Source organism: Pleurodeles waltl, chromosome 7 (genome assembly GCF_031143425.1).
Source record: "Pleurodeles waltl isolate 20211129_DDA chromosome 7, aPleWal1.hap1.20221129, whole genome shotgun sequence".
Classification (NCBI taxonomy): domain Eukaryota; kingdom Metazoa; phylum Chordata; class Amphibia; order Caudata; family Salamandridae; genus Pleurodeles; species Pleurodeles waltl.
In genome coordinates, this window is record NC_090446.1 from 1,395,668,296 (window position 1) to 1,395,693,069 (window position 24,774).

Genomic DNA, 24,774 nt, shown 5'->3' on the forward strand with positions numbered 1-24,774 from the left:
TAACCACACCCACCCCATCACTTTCACTCGTTCATGGGCTTGCCTTTCAAAAATCCTTTGTTATAATTGGTATTTGCTTTTCGTTTGTCACTCCTTGAGGCGGCTTTGTTACCGTCTTGGACAGTGACGCTGTTACATGGATAATTGCACGTTTGCGGATATGTTTGACTGCAAGCAAACTTCTTTTTCCTTTTGTGTCCCTCCTTCGAGCTCCTGCTTGTGGCAGCCGTGGAGCTTTGAATCAGCTTGTCAATATCAATTGTTTTAGTTTTCATTTTCAATTTATTTGGTCAGAAAAGTCGAGTTAGGAATTTCCAACGCTAATAGCACTAACTCGAGCAAACGTGATAGCCACTGCATTGCAAATGCTTGTTTCTTTTTATAATTCAGCTTCCTTGTTGTTAGTTGCAACCACTGCGTTCCTCCCAGATTCCCTTATTGTTGCTAAATGTTATTTTTCTTGAGCACTCCATGAGTGCATTCATTTTTACAGCTTTCTCCCTCGTGTTCTCCCCCAACATACCCCCGGCCAAACTCTCATTGTTGCTGTTTCTTGGCGTCTCTCCTAAGTTGTGTGCTCTGTCCCTCGTCTGCTTTCCCACTTAACCCTCCACCCTGCTCAGGTCCATGTTGTTCTAGCTTATGTGCTTTTCCTTTCCTGTAATTCTCCAGACTCCCCACCCCCAAGCTCAGTGTTGCTGAGGGAGTAGTAGTAGTAGGAGACTACGCTGCAAACAGAGGTTCCGCAGTTTCTTACAAACACGTATCTCACCAAGGTACGCGTGTAAATGGAGTGCACCATCCAGTACATTGCATGAGGAGAGGACAGTACTTAGAGCTGCAGCAGATATTTAGATTAGACATCTCCACTCTACAGATGTGCTATATTTGCATTATTCATATAGCACTTAATGCCCCATTGCAGAACACTAAACCAACTTCTCTGTCGGGTACACTTTGAAGTCACTGTAGGCTTCTACGCTTTAAAACACTGAGGAAGCATGTACATATTTTTAAGTAACTTTAACTTACTTCATCTGTGAATGCCCCATCCTTTTATTCTTTGTGGTTGCTTTTTGGTGGACCGGTGGGAGCCGGGTACCTGCTGCGCTTCAACAAAATAAAGACATGCTTACGGGGAAAGTGATTTATTTACTTCTGGAGTGTCTTAAAGTGCTGAGTAAAAAACAAAACAAAATTCATTAGCCTTCATTGGAGCAAAACCTGTACCTCCTATAGCCTACATTCCCATCTTTTTGCAGCTTTATATAGCGCTAACTCAATCCAAAGGTATTGCAGCACTTTACACAAACAACTGTTATATTACGCAAGGTGATGTGCACGGAGAGATTAAGGGCCTGATTTAGATATTGTCGGAAGGGTTACTCCGTCACAACGGAGACGGAGATCCCATCCGCCGTGACATAAATCCCATTATTTCCTATGGAATTTGTATTTGGGTGGACAGTGTATGCGTCATCGTTGTGACGGAGTAACCTGTCTGCAGAAATCTGAATTAGGCCCTAAGTGATTAGCCCGGAATCTCTGGCTGTTCAGTAGATGCCGAGACTTGCAATTGGTTCTTCAGTTTCAAAGTCGGCAGCTCCAGCTGTTATGACACGTCACATCCTTGTCCCCTTCTTTCCTCGGCAGCCGTCACTTGTGCCAGTTCTAACAATCTGGATAGAGACCGACTCTCATGTGGCACAGAAAAGTGTATGTTAAATTGTCCGATGGTAAAGATAAAACCATGGCCATAGCTTGAGTCTAGTAAATAAAGCTGTGCTTTTAAATGCTGTAAGATGTCTGGTGAGAAAGAAATACAGTGCTCACTATTAGTAAGACAAGCATTGGCAGAGCCAATAGGTCTCCCCTATGCAAAAGCAATTGGCTTTGTCAATGTTTTTTAGCCGTGCTCCTGACAGCATGGGTGAGAGTGCATGTGTTTTCTAGCTCTCCTCCTCATGTGCTTCCCCTGACAAATACCTGCCCCCATACTCCGTGTTCCTGTCTCTCACGTATTGCTACAAGCTCTCTCGTGTGTGCTTCCCCGACAAACTTCTGCACTCTATGTTGCTTTCTCGATGGCGTGCTTCTTCTCCCATCCCTTTGTTGGTCTCCCTCTTGTGCTGCTTCTCTTCTCCTCCACCCACTCCCTGTTGTTTTCTCCCATCTGCTGTTCCATTGTCCCTTATGCCCATCGTGTTCATTGGGTGTGATGGAGGGGAGGGGAATAAATTGCTGCCCACCCTTCCACCCTGAAAAAAGTAAGTTTATCCTATGTCTCTTTTTTTACCAGTTCATCTTGCATTGTTAACTTAAAAAATTATACTTGCATCATTTTGTAGCTGTGCATGCGTATTTTTTATTTACCTTTGACTATGCTGCAGAGCATCAGTAAAAGGCATTGGCAAAGCCAATAAGTGGCAAAGGCAAGATATATTGGCTTTGCCAGTGCTTCTTTGCTTATTTATTTATTTGAAGAACACTTGCGCGCACCTTCCAGCAAGAAGTGTTGTACTTAATAATACGGTTAATATTACATAGCTAATAAAACAAACCGTTTTTGGCATGAAATAAAGAGGATAGTTTAACTGGTGCTGGTAAATTAATAGCAATGCCTGGGCATAGCAGGCCTGAGCTCTCTTTGGGGTTGTGTTAATATTATCCTGTCATAGGTGCAGATCTGTGTGTATGACTCTGTGAATGAAAGATGCATAGAGGCTTGCTCTACCGCCCTCACTCACTGATACCCACAAATACACCCCCTCAGCCTGTGCGTGTTCTTTCATCTTGCAGGAAAAAGCTGACCTGGGGGAAATCAACTTCTCTCTCTGTTACCTCCCCACGGCTGGCCGGCTGACAGCGACCATCATCAAAGCCACCAACCTGAAGGCCATGGACCTGACTGGATTCTCAGGTGAGCCTCAAAGGAGACAAGCACATATACCATCAACAACAGAGCATCGTAGGTATGGGCACTGGTGAATATAGGCCTTGTACTTTAAGAATTCATCTTAAAAGAAAAAGTAGTTTTGGGGCTCAGGCGGACTGAAGTTCAGGAATGTCGCGTCCAAACAGAAAGCTGCGCATGCTGGCATTACCTACTCTTCCATGCTTGCATTGTAAGTTCCTTGAATGTCTAAAGCAAGAGCATGAAGGGGGTGTTCTTCTATTGGGGTGATTATGGGGGCAAGGACATCATTAGCTCAATTGTCCATATTCTGCTGACCATTAACCAATTGTAAGACTCATCATGTGTCCTTTCCTTCGACCCTTAGTTGTGGGTCGGACAATTACACCAGTGACTAATATTACTACTCTAAGTAGAGGGATTTAACTACTGTTAACTTCTCTACTGAGGGGAAATAGTATTTAATTGCTGGGCAATACTGATGCAGTTTTAATACGTTGTCATGTCCTGTAGGTATTGGCAGAAGAGATATTGCATTGTGAAATTCTTATTTCACCAGATAAACATGCTGGCTTTTCTCTAACCATTTGGCCATCCAAAATACTCAATCTTGATGGACTCACATTGGGTTGCTAAAAAGCTTCTTAAATCTCACAAAGCGTTTGATATCCCAGTACACCGCAACATTCTCAAAGAACCTCAATGAACAATCATCTACTGGCCTGCACTGGCCACTTATTTGCCCAACGCTATTTGCGCAAATCTCTCACAGACAAAAAAGCAACTCTACCAAGTTTGAGCCGCATGTCTACTCTGTTTGCAACACTACTCGTTTTTTTAACGAACGGATATTTTTAGGCCAAAAGACTATGGGCCTCATTATGACCCTGGCGGGCGGCGGAGGCCGCCCGCTAGGATCCCGCCCTCCAAATTACCGCGCCGCGGTCAAAAGACCGCGGCGGGTATTACGAGTTTTCCCCTGGGCTGGCGGGCGGTTCCAGTAAAACCGCCCGCCAGCCCAGGGGAAAACGACCTTCCCACGAGGATGCCGGCTCGTAATCGAGCCGGCGGAGTGGGAAGGTGCGACGGGTGCAGTGGCACCCGTCGCGTATTTCAGTGTCTGCAAGGCAGACACTGAAATACTTTGCGGGGCCCTCTTACGGGGGCCCCTGCCGTGCCCATGCCATTGGCATGGGCACGGCAGGGGCCCCCAGGGGCCCCGCGACCCCCCCTACCGCCATCCTGTTCATGGCGGCTTTCCCGCCATGAACTGGATGGCGGTAGGGGGGGTCAGAATCCTCATGGCTGCGGAGCGCGCTCCGCAGCCATGGAGGATTCCAAAGAGCAGCGGAAAGTCAGCGGGAGACCGCTGACTTTCCGCTTCTGACCGCGGCTGAACCGCCGCGGTCAGAATGCTCATTGGAGCACCGCCAGCCTGTTGGCGGTGCTCCCGTGGTCGGTGGCCCTGGCGGCCGTCGGCCGCCAGGGTCAGAATGACCCTCTATGTCACATCGGCATCTTAGTTTACAAAAATAATTTCTGGATCAATGTTGTTGCCATTTGTATTCAATCCTAATGAAAATCAATGAAATTGATGAAAACCCCTTATTTGAGGCATGACTGGGAATGGAAATGTACATTAGTATGCATGGCTTAGAACTGGCAAGGAAATTAATGATCGGTTGAATAACTGCCCCCAAATATCGACAGCACAGCTTCCATGGGATACAGAGCTTACATGAAGCACTTGCACATATTAACGAGATCTCCTGCAGCTTGAAACAATACCTTGGATGTCATGAAACCAATACAGATTCGAAGCATTTGTTCTTGTCTGCCACTTACAGATTTCTCGTCTACAATCAATAAAGCAATTAGACTTTTCATTTGCAGATGTTCAATAACGACGTACTCCAAACTATATTTGCTTGGTGCTAGTGTGGTTACACCCCGGCTGGATCGATGAAGAGCTCTTATACGCCGCAGACATTTGATTTAGGGTGCATTGAAAAAAAATGGAATGAACACTTCGAGAGCAGCACCCCAGTATTCAAAAGGGAATTACTTAAATTAGGGCAAGCTATAGGAACCCTTACTGCTGGTCTATCCAACCATATCGTGTTAGAGAATGTTATGTGCTTAGGTTTACTGCTGCTCTCAGTTTACATTGACAGTGGTTATTTTGAAAATCTGGCACGGATCCAGCCCTCCATTTCACATCCTCGCTTGATTTTATTCTTCAGTTGTCCCAGAGTTTAACACCTCTAAATTCCTTTGTAACTGACGTTATAGGGTTATCATAACAACATATACTTTTTCTCTCCCTTTATTATGGGCGAGCGCAAAGCGCTCCGTCCCATTCTGTAATCTCTCTTTGGGCTTCCAACCACGCCCATGTCACGTCAGTCACTTTCATTGGTTTGTGGGCTTGCCTTTTAAAATCCGCTTGCTTTCATTTGTGAAAGGCATGCATACGTCGTGCCTTTTCTGGTGTTTAGCCCTCCTCGAGAGCACCAGTAAACTACTGAAAACATACGAGGCTCGATGTTTTCAGCCTGGTGTCCGGACTACTTTATCTGTTTATTTTTCACACATCGCAATCGCGCTGCATTTTTTTTTCTCTTTACAACGTTAATAGCTCTAACTCGAGCAAATGCGATATCCATTGCATTGAAAATGCTTGTTGTAAATTGTATCTGGTTAAGTGGCTAGGAGACCTCAGATGAGTCCTATGATGAGAAGCTCTCAGCCATGGAGGAGCCAAGGGCATTTTCACAAACATTGTGCTGCCAACGGCTGAATCAACCCCAGTGTGGGGACCCAGGAGATAAAAAAAAAAACCATTCTCCCAGGGACAGGCTCTTAGCCTTCACATTTGTGATCCATGGATCTAGGTGGATTCTTCGGTGAGTCTGTCTGAGTAGCCTTATCTCTGACATATATAATCCCAGGATTTAAATGGATCCACAGGCGAGCTTCCCTGTGATGCTTTCAGGGCCTCAGTGACATCCACAATCCAAGAATTTAGGTAAATTGATAGGCATATTTTCCAGAGCAGGGTTGTTTCATTGTCTCTGGTCTGATATCCGTAATCCTGGATCTCTGTAGTTTCTTAGGTAGGTGCCTATGAGGTAGGTTCAGAGCCTCAAGTCTGAAATCTGTGACCCACAAGTGTGCAATGCTTCGCAGATGAGTCGTTCTAAGATGAGTTCAGAGTCAGGTGTAACATCAAGGATCCAAGGACACCCCAATCTACACAATCTTTAGTGGCTTATCATGATGACAATCTTTTGTGGGTAATAAGGACGGCCATGTCCATCCAATCAGCCTATCAACTGACATAGAATACTATAATCAGGGATACTGGAATTATGCAATTGAGCAGCTGCAGCAACTTTTGCAGAATTATCGATTTGCGCATTTGCCACATAACCCATCGCCTTCCACCAAATCTGCAGATTTTAGCAAAAAACTAATTTTGTTTCTGGCTCAAATGGGTCCCAAGTTACTAAAAATGCAGCAACACATGTTGCCATACAGTTGAAGGGCCTTTGCAAAGCTGGACTGGTCACCTTTCTGTTGCGTAGTGCTAGATTTGGGTGTTAAACTGGTACTAATGAGATTTAACCAATATTCATACAGTGTTACCAAGTTTAAAAATGATGAAAGAATGAAGTAATACTACTACTAAATCTGCCACATTAGTCTTCATATTTTGCCTTTTCTTGTCGCATAATTTACTTAACCCTGTTGCATAACTTGACCCTCTCCTGGCGCATAATTCCAGGGCACTGACTATAAAAAACACTACTTGGTTTCAAGCTCTCGTTTCTCCTGGTACTCAGCTTTGTTTGCCCATCACCCAGGCAAGACTTCTGGATATGCCCAACATGAAGCATAAAGTGATGGTGATGATTGGCTGGATCCAATCGCGCCACTAATGTCTGTGTTAACAAATGTGTGAAAATAACGATATATCTATTATTTTGTGCATATGTGAGGTGGTGACTCGTCTGCGGTGAAGTGTATGTGTTGAGGGAATGTGCAATATATTTGTGCGCAAGTAATGAGACATCTTTGTGAGATAATGCTGACTCTGCAGGGTGTATGGATGAAATGGTAGGTTGTCTGTGATAATTTAATCTGTAAATTGGTGACGGACACTAGGTACATGTGAGATATTGGTGATAGAATGCTGGTGCGAGATTGTGATATGACTTTGATAGACATTTTATGTAAAATAGTGATGCATCTGTGATTGCGTACATGAGGGACATGGTAGGTTGGGTGTGTTCAAGTGTATGCATGGAATGTAGGTGTTTGACATTTACAGATTACTGTCTGCGGCAGAAACATCATCAGTCAACATCATGGACTATCCAATGAGTAACAATGCTGTTGTTCCCCTATCTACTCCTTGTTTATTATAATGTCCACGTTGACCTCTCCTCTCCTTTTCTCCTTTGACATCTATTTGCTTTTCATTGCTCCTCTTCCCCTTCTTGCTCTCACCTTTTGTGTCTCACCATTCTCACTCCTCTGGTCTTTCTTCCACCTTCCCTTTCCTCATTCTAATCTTCTTCTGTACTTCTCGCGTGTTCTATCCCCGTTCACATCCACCTCATGGCCTCCCTTCCTCCTCCCTCTCTTCTACTGCCAAACGTTCCCTGCTTCTTCTCCTCGCCCTCCATGCGCCCTCTCTCTACACACACAGACCCATATGTCAAAGCATCCTTGATGTGCGAGGGGAGACGGCTGAAGAAGAGGAAAACATCCATAAAGAAGAACACACTGAATCCGAGCTACAACGAGGCGCTGGTGTTTGACATCCCCAACGAGAACATGGACCACGTCAGCCTAACCATCGCGGTCATGGACTATGACTGGTGAGAGCCAAATATCAGAGACTAAGGGCCTCATTTAGAGCAGGGCGGTTACAGGAAGCCCATTGAAAGATGGCAGGTTTCCAGACTGCCCATCTCTTAACGTTCTAGACTCATTTAGAGGTGGAGAAACCACTTAGTTCCCGACAACTGTAGGAAACAGCCTACAGTAAGCCAACTGTTGCCTGACCACCAGCTCCATGGCATCAGAAGTCCCACCCTATTTATGGTGTGGCTTTGGACGCTAAATCCCTGCTCATGACTGCCATGCAGGACATTGCTGTCCTATTTAGGAAATAAATAACTGTGTCCCTTGCGCAGTGAGAGAAAACGTAAGGATTTTTTTTGTTTTAAGGAACAAGTCCCACTTTGGGGGGGTTATTTTGTAAAACCAAAAATCTTGACATCACTTCTGTAACATTGCTAAGTGGCTGGGGTTGCAACAGAAAAGGGTGCTCCTTCTATGCCGACAGAAGTGTACTGGAATATATTCGCTGCCCGTTCAGCAAGTATCTAAAAGAATGGCAGTCAAGCTGCCTTGGGGCTTGCTGAAGCAGGGCTCTGCCACTTCAGAGTTTTAGTGGCCCATCTATTCAACTTAAAAGCCAAGCTTTGCCAAAAATGTTGTAGAGTTGTGTGAAAACCTGCTGCGTTCCATGGAAAATTGTAAAGTTCCCTATTTACAGAGAGGCATGCATCAATATTCTGATCAACAACAATTGGGTGCAGGTTAATGATTTTGTAGTAAAGGTGCATATGATGTATGTGCGTAGGCGATTTGCTGGACTTGGATATTGTGTCTTTGATAGGTAGGAGAGGGAAGTGACTTTTAGGTTGATAGAGGACAGAAGTCTTAAAGGGCATGAGGGGTAAGTGGTGAGCTGTTAGGGACATCTTACATGTGTAAGTTTGTCTTATTGTTGATTGAGGTACTTCATTCATTATTTAAACAGTGGGCCACTATGGTGTTGTGTATTGGTGGAACACTGGACAGACTGAGACTCAGGGCCTTATTATAAGGCTGGGGCTCCTAGGACTACCAACCTCGTGGTGGTAATCGGACAGCCACAGCTGTGGTGGTCTGGCCTCCACATTACAACCCTGGTGGGCGGACCTGCCAGGACACCACCGTTCCCACCAGGAACATTGTTCCCGATGGTGTGATGGTGGTCGGAGTTGTAACCAGCCAGGGCGGCACTGAGCTCAGTGCCACCTAGATGATTACAACCCAACTTTCCACCAGCCTTTTCATGGCTTGGCCCTGCCATGAAAAGGCTGGCAGAAAGCCAGTGCCAGGGGTCCCCCCTGCCCAGCAGACAGTCCCCCTGCTCCCCTGCTATGCAGACAGTGCACATTCCAAGGGTGCTGGAGTACGAGGATATTGACCTTGGCTCCCTTAAAAGAGCCAAGGCCAATATCCTAGCGCTGTTGCGGGAACGCGTATTACTGTGTCACTGCTAGTCAGCCCACCAGGAACATTGTAATACACTCGGGAGTGACGCCACCTGTATGATGATGGCATCCTCCCCACAACTTTGGCGGTCCCCTTTTAGGACCGCCAAAGTCACAATGAGGCCCAAAGTATTCAAACTTGCTGCAATCGCAGCATTCTTTCTTTTCAGCAATACAGGAGCCATTTGGGAGTATGAAGCCTAGAGAGCACAGGCTTAATGTTGGTGGTCTGTATCCCTAATGTAATTATTGTGGGTTTGTGGATTTTCACTGTTGAACTGGGCTCCTATAGCAATGACTTGTGGGTAGCTCTGATTTCATGGGTGGTTGGTATTTAGGATCGTTTGGAGAGCTATGCCAAGCATGCATCAGATGTACCTGTGTAAATGGGGTGAGTTATAGCACTGTGAGCTGATGATACATACAGCTTTACTAAGTATTGTCAACAAGCAGATGGGAGGGAGTAGGCAGAGGCAGCTTGTTAGCAGCTTATGGATTTGTCTGAATGGTGCTCAAATGATGTAAAAGTGGAATACTTTGAAGTCAGGATTTGTCTGTGGGTTTAATTTTATCAAGGGTTCTGTGGTAGTTGGAGTAATCAGACATGCCTGCATTGCCTTCCATGATTTTAAAGTTATCAGGGCCAAGGAAATGTGAAGGACACAGCACTTTACAGTGACGGCCATTTTGTTTTGCTGCCTTTTAGTATTTGAAAATGTAAAAGTTGGTATTTGTATTTATATAGCGGGGTCCTAGCTGTGGAGCAATAGCATGCTGTACATTAATTAGTGAGGTCAGGTGATGATACAATATCATGTACATCAAGAGGTTATTTAAATTACACACGTGTTAACGAATTTAAGCCATATGGTCCATGCACTGTCTGTTACTTCTGGCGATTGATAGGGCAGGGACGGTGTGATGTCCAGAGATTTGCTGGGGCTGCTGGGTGGGAAGCCATTTCAATATCATGTCTAGTTGATATCCCCCAGGCTGAAGGTGGATTACTTCCAAGTCTGGATGGTTCATGGATCAAATCCCCGGCAAATATCTTGATGTAAAGTGTGCAATGACCATGTGGGAGAAAGCAAAACCCTCCCAGCAGGTTGAGGTCTACTATCTGATAAACAGCCATACGCGAATGCACACATTTTCCTTGTAGACCCATATATGATGTGCCCCCTCATATCCTCTTTTAGACTGTCAGACTCATTCTCGACACTGACTCGGTATACGAGGGGGCTGGTATGAATTCATTTTCCAGGGACCACTGAGTGTGGTCCTTTGTTGCAGGCCAACCTAGACTAACTGAAGCTCCCAGTCTTTGATTCATGTGCTTTTGAGCTTGTGTTAATAGGGGTGTTATCTGACCACTGTTTCAAAGATATTTAGTAATGGTTCTTAAGGACTACCTACAGGTGCGATCATTAATTTGTTTCCCTATGCCACCTGTTGGTCTTGTTCTTCTCTGCTCTCCAGTGATGTGGTGTAGCCAACTACCTCACAGCATTGCTTTCCTTGGGCACCGCAGGATCTGTGATTTTAATACACATGCGGGCCTGGGTTTCGGGCTGCTCTTGGAACTAATGGAGTCAGCACTATCAAGGGAGTGTAGGGCTTCTGTGTGTGGACACCAGTGACAGGAGATGTCAGAAGCGAATGATCATTTTGTGGATTCACAGAAAGGCTGGTCAGTGATTATGCACAGACTACTTTATTTCCTGTTGAGGTTTGCATGAAATACTTCACAGACCATACGAAGGAAAATTGAGCTATTTTTTTCAGTATAACTGTGCACCCATTGTCTACAGTAATTCATTACACTCTGTTTCCAACAGTACAGACATGCAACCTCTCTGCAGTATGTCCTTGTAGCCACTGTTTGCATTCCTTGATACACCCTCTGCCTGCAGTATAGCATTACACCCTCGGTCTGCAGGATATTTCTAAAGTATATCCTGGTACCCTGTCTCCAATATAGCTTTACAAACTTTGCCTGTGGCATCTTGTTACCTTCACTGAAGGCTGAGATGTGTACCTTTTGTCTGCCTTAGAACATTGGATCTTCTGTCTGTAGCATTACACAATCTTTCTGCAATTTAACCTTACACCCTGTGTCCGAAGTTTTCTTTTACACTCTCTGCCAGCAGTAAAGCATTGCACCGGCTCTCTCCTGTATTGCACTGCATCCTCTTTCTACAATATAGCCTTACACGCTCTGCCTGCTGTACCCTCTTACTTTCTGTGTCTGCAGTATAGACTTACACGCAATCTGTAGAGTGTAACATTGGAACTGCTGTCTACAGCATTACACCATCTGTCTGCAGAATAACTTACATCCTGTGTCTGAAGTATTCATTTACACCTTCTGCCTGCAGTATACAATTACACCCTCTGTCTGAAATACAGCCTTACACCCTCTGTCTGTAGTATCCCTTTACCTTCTCTGTCAGGAGTGTAGCCCTAGATCCTTCAGTAGCCTGCAGTATGGTACTGGAACTTCTATCTGCAGTCTAGACACACACTCTTTCTGAAGTATCCTGTTACACTTTCTGTCTGCATTATAGCATTACTCCCCCTGCCTGCAGTATTCACTTATATTCTCTGCCTGAGGATTAGTCTTGTACAGTCTATTTGAATTATACTGGTTCACCCTCTGCCTGCAGTGTAATTGCTCACTCTGTCTGCAGTATAAATATGTGTCCTCTGTCCCCAGTATATTTTGTATGCTAGGCCTGTAATGTGGCCTTACACCCTTTCTTAAGTGCCTAGATACAACATTTTTCTAAAGTTTAGTTTTAATTCTGCAGTTTGCAGTACAGCATTACATTCTTTCACTGCAGTATAGCACTACTTACTCTGCAATACTGCATTACATCATTTTCCCACTGGTTAGATTCCAGCTGTATGTCAGAATATCAACCACAAAAATATTGTGGTACAATAGATATGCTGTCAAAATGTCAACAGCAAAATATCAACTTTATACATCTACTATAAAATACACAAATGTGGACTGCAAAAATATACTGTCAAAAGATATAGAAACTGTTACATTAACATGTCTCCTTATGAAAAACTTTGTTTCAAATGATTAAAGAATAATTTTGAACAATATACATAATGTAAAAAGTAAATCATTTTTAACTGGTTTATTGAAGGTTAGCATATAAATTAACTCAAACATTTTTATTATATATGTCGTAATCAATTCTTCCACTTTCTCAAGTTTCCAATACAGCCGCCAACATGTGTTTCATCACAACAGTGACTTTTTCAAGGCTAATATCAAATAGAGAGTCAATCTGCAAATGATACACAAAATAGTCCAAAGAGAACCACAAATGTAGCACTATCTAGTCCTTTCTGGGGTACACAAGTAAGCCACAAAGTATGAGGTGAGTGTGCCAATACTCAAAAATGTATAAGATCTCCAGTTGGTGTTATTGAATATCTGCATCTTACAGTGACTGGCGTGTCTCCGGTAGTATACAAAAACAATTCTGGACCATGATAAGCCAGCAGCATTTTCATTAAAGCAGAACTCATAACTCGCTAATATGGGACTTATCATGGTCCAGAATTGTTTTTGTTTAGTACTGAAGACACGCCAGTCACTGTAGGATACAATATTCAATCACACCAACTCATTCATTGTTTATTTTTTTCGAAATGTTAAGTGTACTTAAAATAATAGTTAATCAAATCTGACTTCATTGATTTTAAATAAAATAAATAAAGTTAATTTAAGGACCAATATAATTTCTGAAAATTCAATTTGGCTCTTAACTATGTATACTAATTCAAACACTACACCCATTATTTTATTAAAACTAACAATGTTTAAATTTTAAACATTAAAATATTCATATTTACTAAAACCCCCAAATTATTCTAAATTTACATCACTAATAAAAATAAAGTACACAACTATCACCTTACACACACACTTAAGAAACCAAGCATTTTGAATGTAATAAAAAAAAAAAAAAAAATCTTTATACCTTTTTAAAATGAATAACTAAAATATGAATTCTTTAATTAAAAAAAATGCTTTAAAAAATCTGTTTAATTAACATTTCATAAAACAAAATACTAACTTATAACTCAAATAACCCCACTGCCAAACCTATTTAAAACCTTTTCATTTTTAAAGTAAATAAATCAAGAAGTTAAAGTATTAATATCAATTCAATTTTAAACTAGAATAAACACATCTATATTAATTTTTAAAATTAAACACTACCCTCAACCCCCATTAAACCCCACAACCTAAACAATTTTACATTGTAATCCAATTTCAAATTTAAATAACAATAATGTAACAAATATTTAACAATTACATTTCATAGAATCGCCCTGATACTAAAAAGTCATTATATACCAGAATATTTCAACATGTGACATTTTAAGCATCAGTATTATCAGAGATAAAAGACAATATAGTTACCTTCGATATTCTGTTTCACAATATTTTGTCACTGATGATATTTTGACCATGCTGTTATGATTAAGCAAGATCTTTAAGTTGATATTCAGGTACCACAACTAGATTTCCACACTCTGCCTGCAGTATCCTGTCTCAACATATCCTTACACTCTATATGTAGTATAACCTTCCACCCTTAGTCTGCAGTATAGCTTTATGCCCTCTGCCTGCATTACAGCTGTTTGAATGCTGAATGCATTGTAGCATTGCGACCTGTATAGTGCAGTAAGATGCTACAGCCTCTCCCTGCTGTTTAGCATTGCATCATCTGCCTGAAGTACAGCCATACACCATCTGTCTGAAGTTGAACTTTTCCACCTCGGTGTGCAACATAATGTTACACTCTGTGCCTGCAGTATCCTGGTACATGCTAATTCTGCAGCATAGCCTTACACCTTTTATTCTTCTATCCTTATTTCCGAAGGGGGTCATTAGGAGTTTGGCAGAAGGAAAGATCTGTTCACCAGACTCCAGACGAGAAGACCGTCACAGTGTTGGGGGCCTCCTCACCGGCCCCATTACAACTTTCCCACTGGGCTGACCAGGGTTTCCGCCGGTCAGCCCAGTCGAAAAGGTGCAACAAAATTGTTCCAGGCTCATAATTCAGCCGGTGGCAATGCTGCCGCATGCTGGGTGCACCAGCACCCTTGAAATACGCACTGTCTGCACAGAACTACCACATTACACAGTCGGTCTGCTGTATAGCATTACTCTCTCTGTCTGTTACACTCTCTCTACAATACAACCTTATACCATCTGCTTGCCACCTGCAGTTTGGAATTGCACACTTTGTCTGCAGTACTGCATGCTCTTCTGACTATGCAATAAGATTTCTCTGTTTGTCTGAAGTATAGCCTAGCATCCTGAGTCTGAAATGTAACCCTATCCCACTGTGTGTACTAAAGTATTAAATCCTCTGTTTGCAGTTTTGTATTGCACTTGTGGTCTGAGATGTAGCCTTATGTCATCTATCTGCAGTCTAGCATTACACCATCTCTCCATTATAGCCTTCAGTCCCCCTTTTACTATGCCACATTATGCCATTTGCTGCAATACAGCATTGCACCTTTATCTTTAAGTATAGCTTCACACGTTATCTGCACTATCATGTTATTCAGTCTGTCTGTAATATGTACAACCTTTGTCCAGGGGCCCCCCTTCACCAATTCTCTCCCAGCCTTTTCATGGCAGTGGTACCGCCATGAAACTGCTGGCGGAGAAAGGGGTTGGAATCCCCAGGGCAGCGCTGCTTGCAGTGCTACCCTGGTGGATTAGAACCACCAACAACACCAAGACCACCGGGATCTGAGATCCTGGTGGTGCTGGTGGTTTCTTGGCAGCCCGACCGCCAGGGTTGTAATGTGGCAGTCGAACTGCCGCATTGGCGGTGGTCCAGACCGCCACCGCGAGTGTGGCAGTCTAGAGACCGCCACGCTCGTAATCAGGCCCTATGTCTTGTGCTTACAGTATCCTGCAGTACACTGTCTTCAGTATAGTCTTGCACCCTCTTTGCATTATAGTCATACATCCAAAGTATGCACTATACAGTACATTTTCTGCCTGCAGTACATTACCCCGCATATTTGCAGCAGAACCTTATATCTCCTCTCTGCAGTTTTACCTTAATCTGTCTGTCGGAATATCTCAGTGCACTCTCTAACTGCAGTGTAGCCTTATGCCCTCTGCCTCAGGTAATACACACCCTCTTTGCAAAATACCCTTGCACACTGGAGTTTAGTATTTCATCATATGTCTGCTGGAAAATGTATACCAGTGGCGTGAAGTACAGCATTACGCAGTCTGTCTGCAGTTATAGCCTTACATCCTCTATGTGTGGACTTATGTTACACCCTTTGTACGGCATAAAAATTATACTCTCTATCTACAGTATCATCTTTCACCCTCTACCTGCAGTATTTTGGTACATGATGTAAATGTAAGCTAGCCTAACACCTTCAGTCTGTAATGGAGCATTAATCCCTCTTCCCGCAGTATCCAGTTATATTCCATGGATGCCGTATAGGGTGGCACCCTCTCTGAAAATCAGCATTATACCCTTTGTCTGCAACACAGCAATACAGTCTATGTCTGCAGCACTGTATAGAGTATAACCATGCACACTCTACCTGCACTTTAGTACTACACCTTCTGTCTGTGGTATGACCTTACATCTCATACTATCCAGTTACACCTTCTGTGTGCAGTATACGTAGGGCCACTGCATTTAAATGCTTCTGACACATTTACCACATCAGCCAGCAAAAAATGTTCCCCTAGCTCAAGCAGATCAAAAGTTACTAATAATGCAGCAACTGGTGTTGCCACCCTTTAAAGATATTGACTGGGCACTTTTCAGTTGCCTGTTGATAGTGTGTGGGTGTTAAGAAGGTACTAATGAGGTGAAACTTATACCCAAATGTATTAACTTGAGTTAACTTGAGTGAAAATATCAAAATAATGAAGTAATACTATAGCAAAATGTGCTGCTTTATGTTGCATAATATAGTCAACACTGCTGCATAATTTTGCCCTCCCCTCCTGCATATGTCCAGTGGCCCTGAGCATAAGCACACGCCCGCTCTAGAGTGTAGCATTGCATCCTCTTAGGCAATAGTTGCATGAATCCTCTTTCTACAGTATAAACTTAGGCCATTTGCTTTCCTTTCCAGCATAGGGCACAACGAGGTGATCGGAATGTGCCGCGTGGGTAACGATGCAGACTTGCCAGGCAGAGAACACTGGAGCGAAATGCTGGCCAATCCCAGGAAACCTATCGAGCACTGGCACCAGCTGGTAGAGGTAAGTGAGCTGGATCGTGCATTTTTTAAATTGTAAAGTAATAAGGGCTGCTGCACAAACTTTTTCTCAGCAGCCTGCTGCCAGTCTGTCAAATATTGGAATTGCAGATTCTAGGTCTGTCTAGTCTTAATTCTATCTCATTCCTGTTTTCATCCACCACCCGACACTCTCTGCCCTTCATTTCACTCTTGTAAGTTCTATTTAATTCCTGCTTTCTCTCTGTTACGGTTTTCTTGTCATTTTCTACCTCTTGCTTCCCCCTTTACTGCTTCTTTTCCTCCTGTGTTGTGTCAAATTCTAATGGTGGAAGAATATGTTCTGGTCTCCAAAAAAGAGTACCATTGGGACCCACCTGCAACCACTGACTCAAATTTAACACTGGGTTCATTGTTGACAAGTTCAAGGATTACATTATACGTTACCATAACCTCTGTTACTCCCTCCTTAATATAACCCTAAACATTATTCGTTTACACTTTGTAGGCTTTTACATTTTATGGGGGAAACCCCTCAACTCTTGATGCCATATGCCATCGTCCCTTCCCCTGTACCACCTTCTTACAATATGATACGGACAAGTTGTTGCTGAAAGAAATGGGCTTTCAGTTCCTTCCAGAACTAAAAGAGGAAGGGCCCCTGGCAGATTTTAATGGGGATAGATTTCCTGATCTTTGTAGGTTATCACACGAAGGCCTGACATCTATTTTTTTACCATACTTTATAGTTTCCATCCTATGATATTGCTGTTGGATGTGCTGTAAAAACATCATATAATCTTATTGTACAAGGGAGGGTGCTAGAGCTGACTTCCCTGTGGATAATACTGTACATTTGAAGATGATGACGGTAGGTAGGAGGAACACAAAAGGATTCCATGAGGTTGCAGGTTATCCTGCAGATCTTTGTTAGAGTTTTGATCAGGCTTGAACTCTGGGATTCTGGTGAGCAGGATGTTGGCTAAGTTAAGATGTGAGAATACCAATGATGAAAGCCTTGACTTTGCAGGGCAGATAAGTTGGTGCCAATGAATTTTTGGCTTCTTCACAATGTTGGTTTTCGACCTAAGGTGAGAGTCAATGTAGAATCCCAGGGACTTGGCAACTTGATACATCATGAAAGAAATCCTTGAGGCTATTAAAGAGGGTCCGCACTGCACTTGTTTGTACTTCATGTTACCGCAGATAATCACAAACTACGATTTCAAATAAGTACAAACTCCCATTTCAAAGGGTTCAGCTTGAGGTATGACATCAACATTTTGGCCCTAGATTTTGATAAGGCAATTAGCTGAGATGGTCAATTTCATTTCCACTTGAGGCCTAAAGAAGCTGTGTCTGTTGTTGGCATACTCTTGAATTGTTATGATCATGCTTGCCAGGACAACTCCCAGGGCTTCCATTTAGATACCTGGATGGATCTTACTGGAATGTTGTAGATTATGGAGATAAGATCGCACCCGAAAACTGTCATTTAGATAGGTTGTTGTCTGGCCTTCAGTTATTATGGAAATCACTGCATGGTGATGCTGTCACAGTCCATTCTTGGGAGAGGGTTGAAACAAGCTGTAGTGATTGACAATATTAAATGCTCTTATGAACTCAGTCAGGGCAAGAAGACAAAAGTCATCTTGGCCAGGAAATTGTCCATTCTCCTTATCTTAAGCCCACATTTTCTATAAGTTCTCAAGCTAATGCTCATTTAATTTAATTTAGTTTTTCTAACAGTATGTCCTACTATCATCTCATGCACTTCTTTCTCCTCTGTATTATTTTAATTAAGTGTCTCAGTTTAATTTATTTTCTGAAAATGATTTACACTTAAAGCATCCTCATACAATGCATGGCCAGATGCCCTGTATGATTAACTTTCATAAACCAGAAGTGGAGGGTGTCTTCCAATACAACCAGTCACTATGCCTTCCGGCGTAGTGCTCACCAGGCATACTACATGTTTTCCTATAGAAACCTTCATCCACATGCTTATCATGTGGCATGCTTCATGATTGGGTCCTCACCTGGTGAGGTACTGACAACCAGGTAGGCGCAACCCCACAGTGGTAGGGAGCACTTTGATATTCTGTATGTCCTTAGTGGGATCTTGGGACAGAAACCTTTAAAATTATCTCCCGGGAACCCTAACCCAGTTCTTCAATAGGAGGAGCCCTGTGATATAGTTACAAAAAGAGGCATTTACTGAATCATTGTATCTGTTCTAGGTCGACTTGTTTCATCTGCCTTGCCAGATGTGTAGATTTCATTAGGATTTCTAAGACCCTTGTACTCCTAACATATTGAGCATGAGTTATATATCCATACTTCCTCCATGCACAATCAAGAGATAGTTACCCATCCCTTCCATGCATAGTGAGTTGCAGTGGTGGCCCGTCCTTTAGGGTGGAGGGGCCACGCCCCCCCACCCCCCCACCTTTTGCCCCTCATGAAGAGTGTCTGTCAGGCTGAACAAAGGTCAGCCTGACAGACACTCTTCATTTTCAGCTCAGACAGCCAGGGCTGAGACATGCGCGATTTGCCCAGACTCCTGGCTGCCTGAGCTGATCTTTGCTGGGCTTAGGAGGTCACAGCTCCTATGGGCGTGACCTCCTTGGCTCAGCAAAGGTGCCTCGAGGCCCTCCCCTGGGTGTTGAGGAAAGCGTCACCCATTGACTTTGACCTGGGCGCTTCAGTTTTAAGCCCTGAAGCACCCAGGGCGAGTGTCAATCAGTGACACTTCGTCACAGAGTGGGGTGGGGTCAGCAGTCTCACTGACCCCATCCCACTCTGTGACGAGGCTGGGACTGCTAACCCTCCTGGGACCTGGAGGCTGAAGGTAAGTGTGTTTTTGTGTGTGTGTGATGTTTTAAATTGAATGTTTGGTGCGCGCGTGCATGTTTGAGTGTTATGAGTGTTGTTAATGGATGTGCGTGTGTGTCTGTGTGTGAAAGAATGAGTGTGCGATGTTTTGAAATGAATGTTTGGTGCGTGCGTGCATGTTTGAATGGTATGAGTGTTGTTAATGGATGTGCGTGTCTGTGTGTGAAAGAATGAGTGTGTGTGTGTGTGCTTCCCGCCCGCCCCCCTCCCTCCTAGAGCTGCCGGCCGCCACTGGTGAGTTGATTAAAAACTGGGGATTATCCACTTCAAGAATACTAAAAAAGGAGAAGGAACACAGACACAAAAATATAGCTGTTTTAGACTAGTTTATACAATTAAACCTGTGCACTGCATTTCACACTCTAAAACAGTGAAATCTCAAATCTTAATGATACCATCGTCTATAAGTGACCTGGTGTGGCTTAAAGTACACATGACAACTGATGTTCAAAATATCATGCAGACATCTCATCCAAGTATTCGCACAGAGTATTGCATATCCACACACAAAGACAGTACATACATGAGTGTAAGCCATCGAGCTCCTAGTGATTTAGGTGGGGAACATGCGTGGCAGTGGAGATAATCCAGGCCTCATGGGTACAAATGTGGGGGCTTACTGAGATCAGAGGTCACACACTGTGAAAACATGGAAGCGATAGTCCTGCATTACTGGCAAAGAACAACAAATATACCAACAACTGACGCAAGGTTCAGGGTCATTACTTACTGCAGTAAAGCTCAGCGGGGACTTTCCAGTCTAGCTCTATGGACCACATCTCTCGGATGTGGCAGAGAGGCAGCTCCAATTAGACCTTAAATAGAGCCATGTGTGCTCTGACGACAGCTAAATCAGGAGTCATTTGAGAAAAATGGCTCCCAGCCGGCATGGATCATGGGGACATCTTATAATTGGTGTAGCTGCTAACTGTACTCATGTTTCTTTCCTTATTCCTCTGTCCAGGCGTGATATTAATTGCTACTGATAGATACAATTAATTGCCTGATCCTTCCGATCTTGACCCAGAGATGGAATCACTAATAGGGACTCCCAAAATACAGAGGAGAAGGCTATAGGTATGCACACAGACAAGAAGGCACCTATCAAGGATAAACCGCTGTATTCGCTGGACCGGCCAAATGCAAATGCGTGGTGTTGCAGCTTCTATCTTGATAAGCTCAATGGACCTGCATAGGCATGTGTCAGACCACTGAACCACTGCTCTAAACTAATCTGCCCTGAAACGTGGGAACGTGGCAGTCATCTTGAAATTCTCAGCATGGGCATCTAATACTGCTCAGTGAAATATATTTAATTTAATTTTTGGAAGCAGTATAGTAGTCATATTGAAGATTAACAATACATTCCTGCCATCTAAAATAGATAGATAGGCTATTGCGAGGGTTGCAAACTCATTTTGTCCCCAGGAAAAAGTTAAAAAATTAAATCAAGAATTTATGCCCAAGTGGAATGTCCATGTGTCTCCCATATTTCCACTTAGCACTCTGTGTGTACACTGTGAATCATTACCTGTCAGTATGTCATCATGTAAGCCTTGAGTAGATCATTTAGTGACTCCTTACATAGTAACCCATATGTGTTAGTTCACCTGGATCCACAGAGTATCATTGTTCAGACCATGGATATGTATGCCCAAATTATGAATCCACTGTTGCTCTTTTTTTAGAAGTGGTTTGCTCCAGTCAGTATTCATTTGGCGAGGCTGTATGCATTCTTTAACAATTCTTTTTGTGGCCTTCTTGGTAGTTGAGAAATTGTCGATATGAAAATCAGCCAACAACAAATAAAGACTACCTTTCCATGTTATTTTTAACACTTCACAGTCTAACAATACCCTAATCCAACATGTTAGTCCACCCATAGCTGTTCCTGACATAGAAGGGATAACTGGAACAACCTAGGAGGAACAGCCATCACAACATAGATCTGAAATGGCCCTAGGGTCTTGGAATAAGATAATGCCATATTATTTAATTAGTGAAATCCAGTGTTTCATGGCTAATATGGAGGATTATCCTGCAATATTCCACAGATGTAACTTTATTACCACATGCCTCAAGAAACTCTAGAAAATGGTTTGCTAAGAGCTTGAACAGGAAATGAAATTGTTGTTCTAGTGAGCCCAGTGATAAGAGTCAAAGAAGGTGGTAAAATCACAGACTTTCTGTGTAATCTTGTAATTTTACAAAAAAGTGCTTTTTCTCTACCCATGGCTGCTTACGTTTGGCTGTTTGTTTTTCCGCAAACTTGGTATTTATGAACTGTTGTTTTGTTCTACCGTGACCCTATGAATTTCCCTCCTAGTATTTCACAAAGACTGTATCAAGCCTCCTCCCACACACTCACAAGGTTTAAAAAAGGCTATGTACACCTCAGTGGCTAACGAGAGTGTGTTTGGGAGACTGCCTAAGGTGCTCGGTGGTTTGAACTGTGCTTGGAAAGTGTATGTAGCCCTCGTTTTTGGCTTGAAAAAGTGTTTAGTTTTTTAAGTGTGCGAAAAGCAGTATTTCAGTGGTTTAAAACTTGTCCCTTAACTGAAAGGTTGAATCTGGTAGCTAGGAATTGTGGATTGAACCTGTCTGTATCCAAGAAGATTCTGAATAGAGGAGCATCTCCCTGCCCCCGGCCACAGCAGCCTGGACTTTAGCTCACTTGCTCCTTATATCAGTTTCTATTGGTTGTAGTATCAGTTGCTATGATTGGTTGCTAGGGCTAGTATTTCTATTGGAATAAGGGCTTAGGGTTTGAGTTGTGATTGGCTGTTAGGGCTCGGGTTTTGATTGCCTACTCAGGCTAGGGTTTCTATTGGAGTAAGGGTTAGAGTTTTGGTTGGCTGTTAGGGATAGGATTTTTGATTTTTGATAGACTACTAGAGCTAGAGCTCCCACTGGACTAGGGGGTTAGGTTTACATTTCCGATTGGCTGTCAGGGCAAGCGTTCTGATTGGTTAGTAGGGCTAGTGTTCCTATTGGACTTAGGAATTAGGGCTTTGGTTTTGATTGGTTGTTAGGGCTAGAGCTGTGATTGCTTAATTGGGCCAGGCCTCCCATTGGTTCTAGGGTGTAGGGTTAGGATTCTGATTGGTTAGGGGTAGGGCTAGGGTTCTATTGGCCAATAGGGGTATTTAAGGCTAAGGCTCAGGGCATCTCAGCCCGGGCGTCAAGGCTAAGGGCGGAGAGGACAAGGGCAGCCTGTTTGGCCCTCTTCATGACTGGTCTTGCCTTGGGCTGGGAATGCTGCCCAATTTTCGAATTCAGAGCAACCACCTCAATCCCTCCACATCCTTCACCATCCAAACACAATATCAGCAAAGTCATTCTACTCATGCACCACAAAGAAACCTCATACAAATGTATGTCTCAACAACCACCACGAAACCCCACATACCACACTGATACACAATTCTTCCACAACTACAACACTATACCACCTTTTTCCTCACACCAAACACAACTCTGTCCTACACCACTAACACATCAAAACATCACCAACACAGGACAAAGCTGCATTATGCATATCGGACACACACTGCTTTTTCATACAAAACACCAGCTGTATCTTCTACTTGCTCCTAACAGACCCCTTTTTATCATGACAAAACCTATACTCAGCCTTCCATCACACTATCCACCAACACCCGCCTCCTTTTTTTCACCAGTTACACACAACCATACAATCTTTACACTCCACTCCCACCATACATATTACCACTTCCAGTGATCAAATCTAACACAAACACTCATAACTCCTGACCATCCCCTCTTATGCACACACACACACTTCTCAAAAAGACATCACCACACCCTGTACTGTTCAAATATCACCCACCAGCAATAACTGCCATGCAAATCCTTCACAGAAAACCACTACATCAATATCTCCTCTTACTGCTCCACAAAAACATAACAAGACACACACACCAGCACATGAAAATCACACAAACTTTCATAACACTTTCCATCACACCTATTCCCACCCACATGACTAAACAAATAATACAAACCCAGAACCAACTTGATTCTAAAGTTCTCACTCTTCATCAAAATCTACCACAAACACCCCAACAGAGCAAAATTAATTCACCTACCTCTCATTTATTGCACAATTTAGAGACATAGAATATGACCCACATGCTCCTCCACCACCCATAATACATATTCCTTCCATGCTAAACAGATACAAGCAAAATAAACAGCATGCTGATCTCAACAATTTTTCATCCCCATGTCTGTTACACAACAAGGCTATTCTACAAAAGGAACACAACTCACCATGCCACTCGCAGCCACCAAGTCCACCACCAACACACACAGACCCAACAAAATGCCTCTTCAGCCTGCTGGACGAGGAACATAATACAGAAATACAATGCTATTGTGGCCTTCATACAGTTAATACCAGCACTAATGACACACCTGCTACAAGCTCAAAATATGCTGCTCACCCTTCTCCAAACCAAAATGATACCACCACCAAAACATATTCTCTAAACTGACTACTTATAAATGCTCGAGCGCGCTCTAAAAACGAACACCACATCTATGAGCTACTCACTGACACACAACCTGATTTACTCTTTATAACTGACTCATGGTTGGGAGATGACATGGCCCCAGTGTTCCATGAAGCCGTTTCTCCAGGCTATCAAACCTCACACAAAACCGTATAGGCAAAAGAGGAGGTGGGCTAGCTTTTACATTCAAACAAGCAATAAATCTTAGCAAAACAGACGACATCTCCATACAAGGTTGTGAGGCCTTCATCACCAGATGCAACCCTACACCAACTTCCTCCTGTAACTTCCTCCTCCTTTACAGACCACTACTCAGCAACATTCCAAGACCCATTTCTAGACACAGTTTCAAACCTTATTGCACTATACTCCAACCTATGTATTCTTGGAGTCCTAAGCGTTTGGTTTGACAAACCCAATATGCCCCATCCAAAAGCTATCATCACTGGTCTAGTCACACTGAACCTACATCAGGTTGTACACAATGCCACACACATTGCTGAACACATTGTCAATGTCATTTTTGCAAACCCAGAACTAGTTACCGTTCAAAGCATGACACCAATGATATGGTCAGACCACCCTTTGGTAACTTTCCAACATAAAACACCTAAAATCTAGACAGCCAAGACCACCCTAGATACATCTTCCTATCGACCATTGAACAAACTGAATTTTGAAGACTTAAGAACACAACTAACATCCAACACAGATCTAGACACAATAAATTCTGTTTGAAAGCTTTGAGTGACTACATGAAGCTTTCAATATCCTAATGCCACTCAGAAAAACAAAACTGTATAAAAGAAAACAAGCACATTGGAGAAATACA

The 24,774-nt window shown here is 43.1% G+C and overlaps 1 protein-coding gene across 2 annotated transcripts in view; it reads left to right on the forward strand.

The window, feature by feature from the left end:
* SYT3 (synaptotagmin 3) overlaps positions 1 to 24,774 on the forward strand; it is a 481,632-nt gene that overhangs the window by 397,761 nt on the left and 59,097 nt on the right. For both annotated transcript variants that reach the window (XM_069200996.1, XM_069200995.1), the window contains exons 8-10: positions 2,800 to 2,920; positions 7,629 to 7,800; positions 16,408 to 16,537. In XM_069200996.1, coding sequence (XP_069057097.1) covers positions 2,800 to 2,920; positions 7,629 to 7,800; positions 16,408 to 16,537 — 423 coding nt within the window. The remainder of the gene's footprint in view (positions 1 to 2,799; positions 2,921 to 7,628; positions 7,801 to 16,407; positions 16,538 to 24,774) is intronic.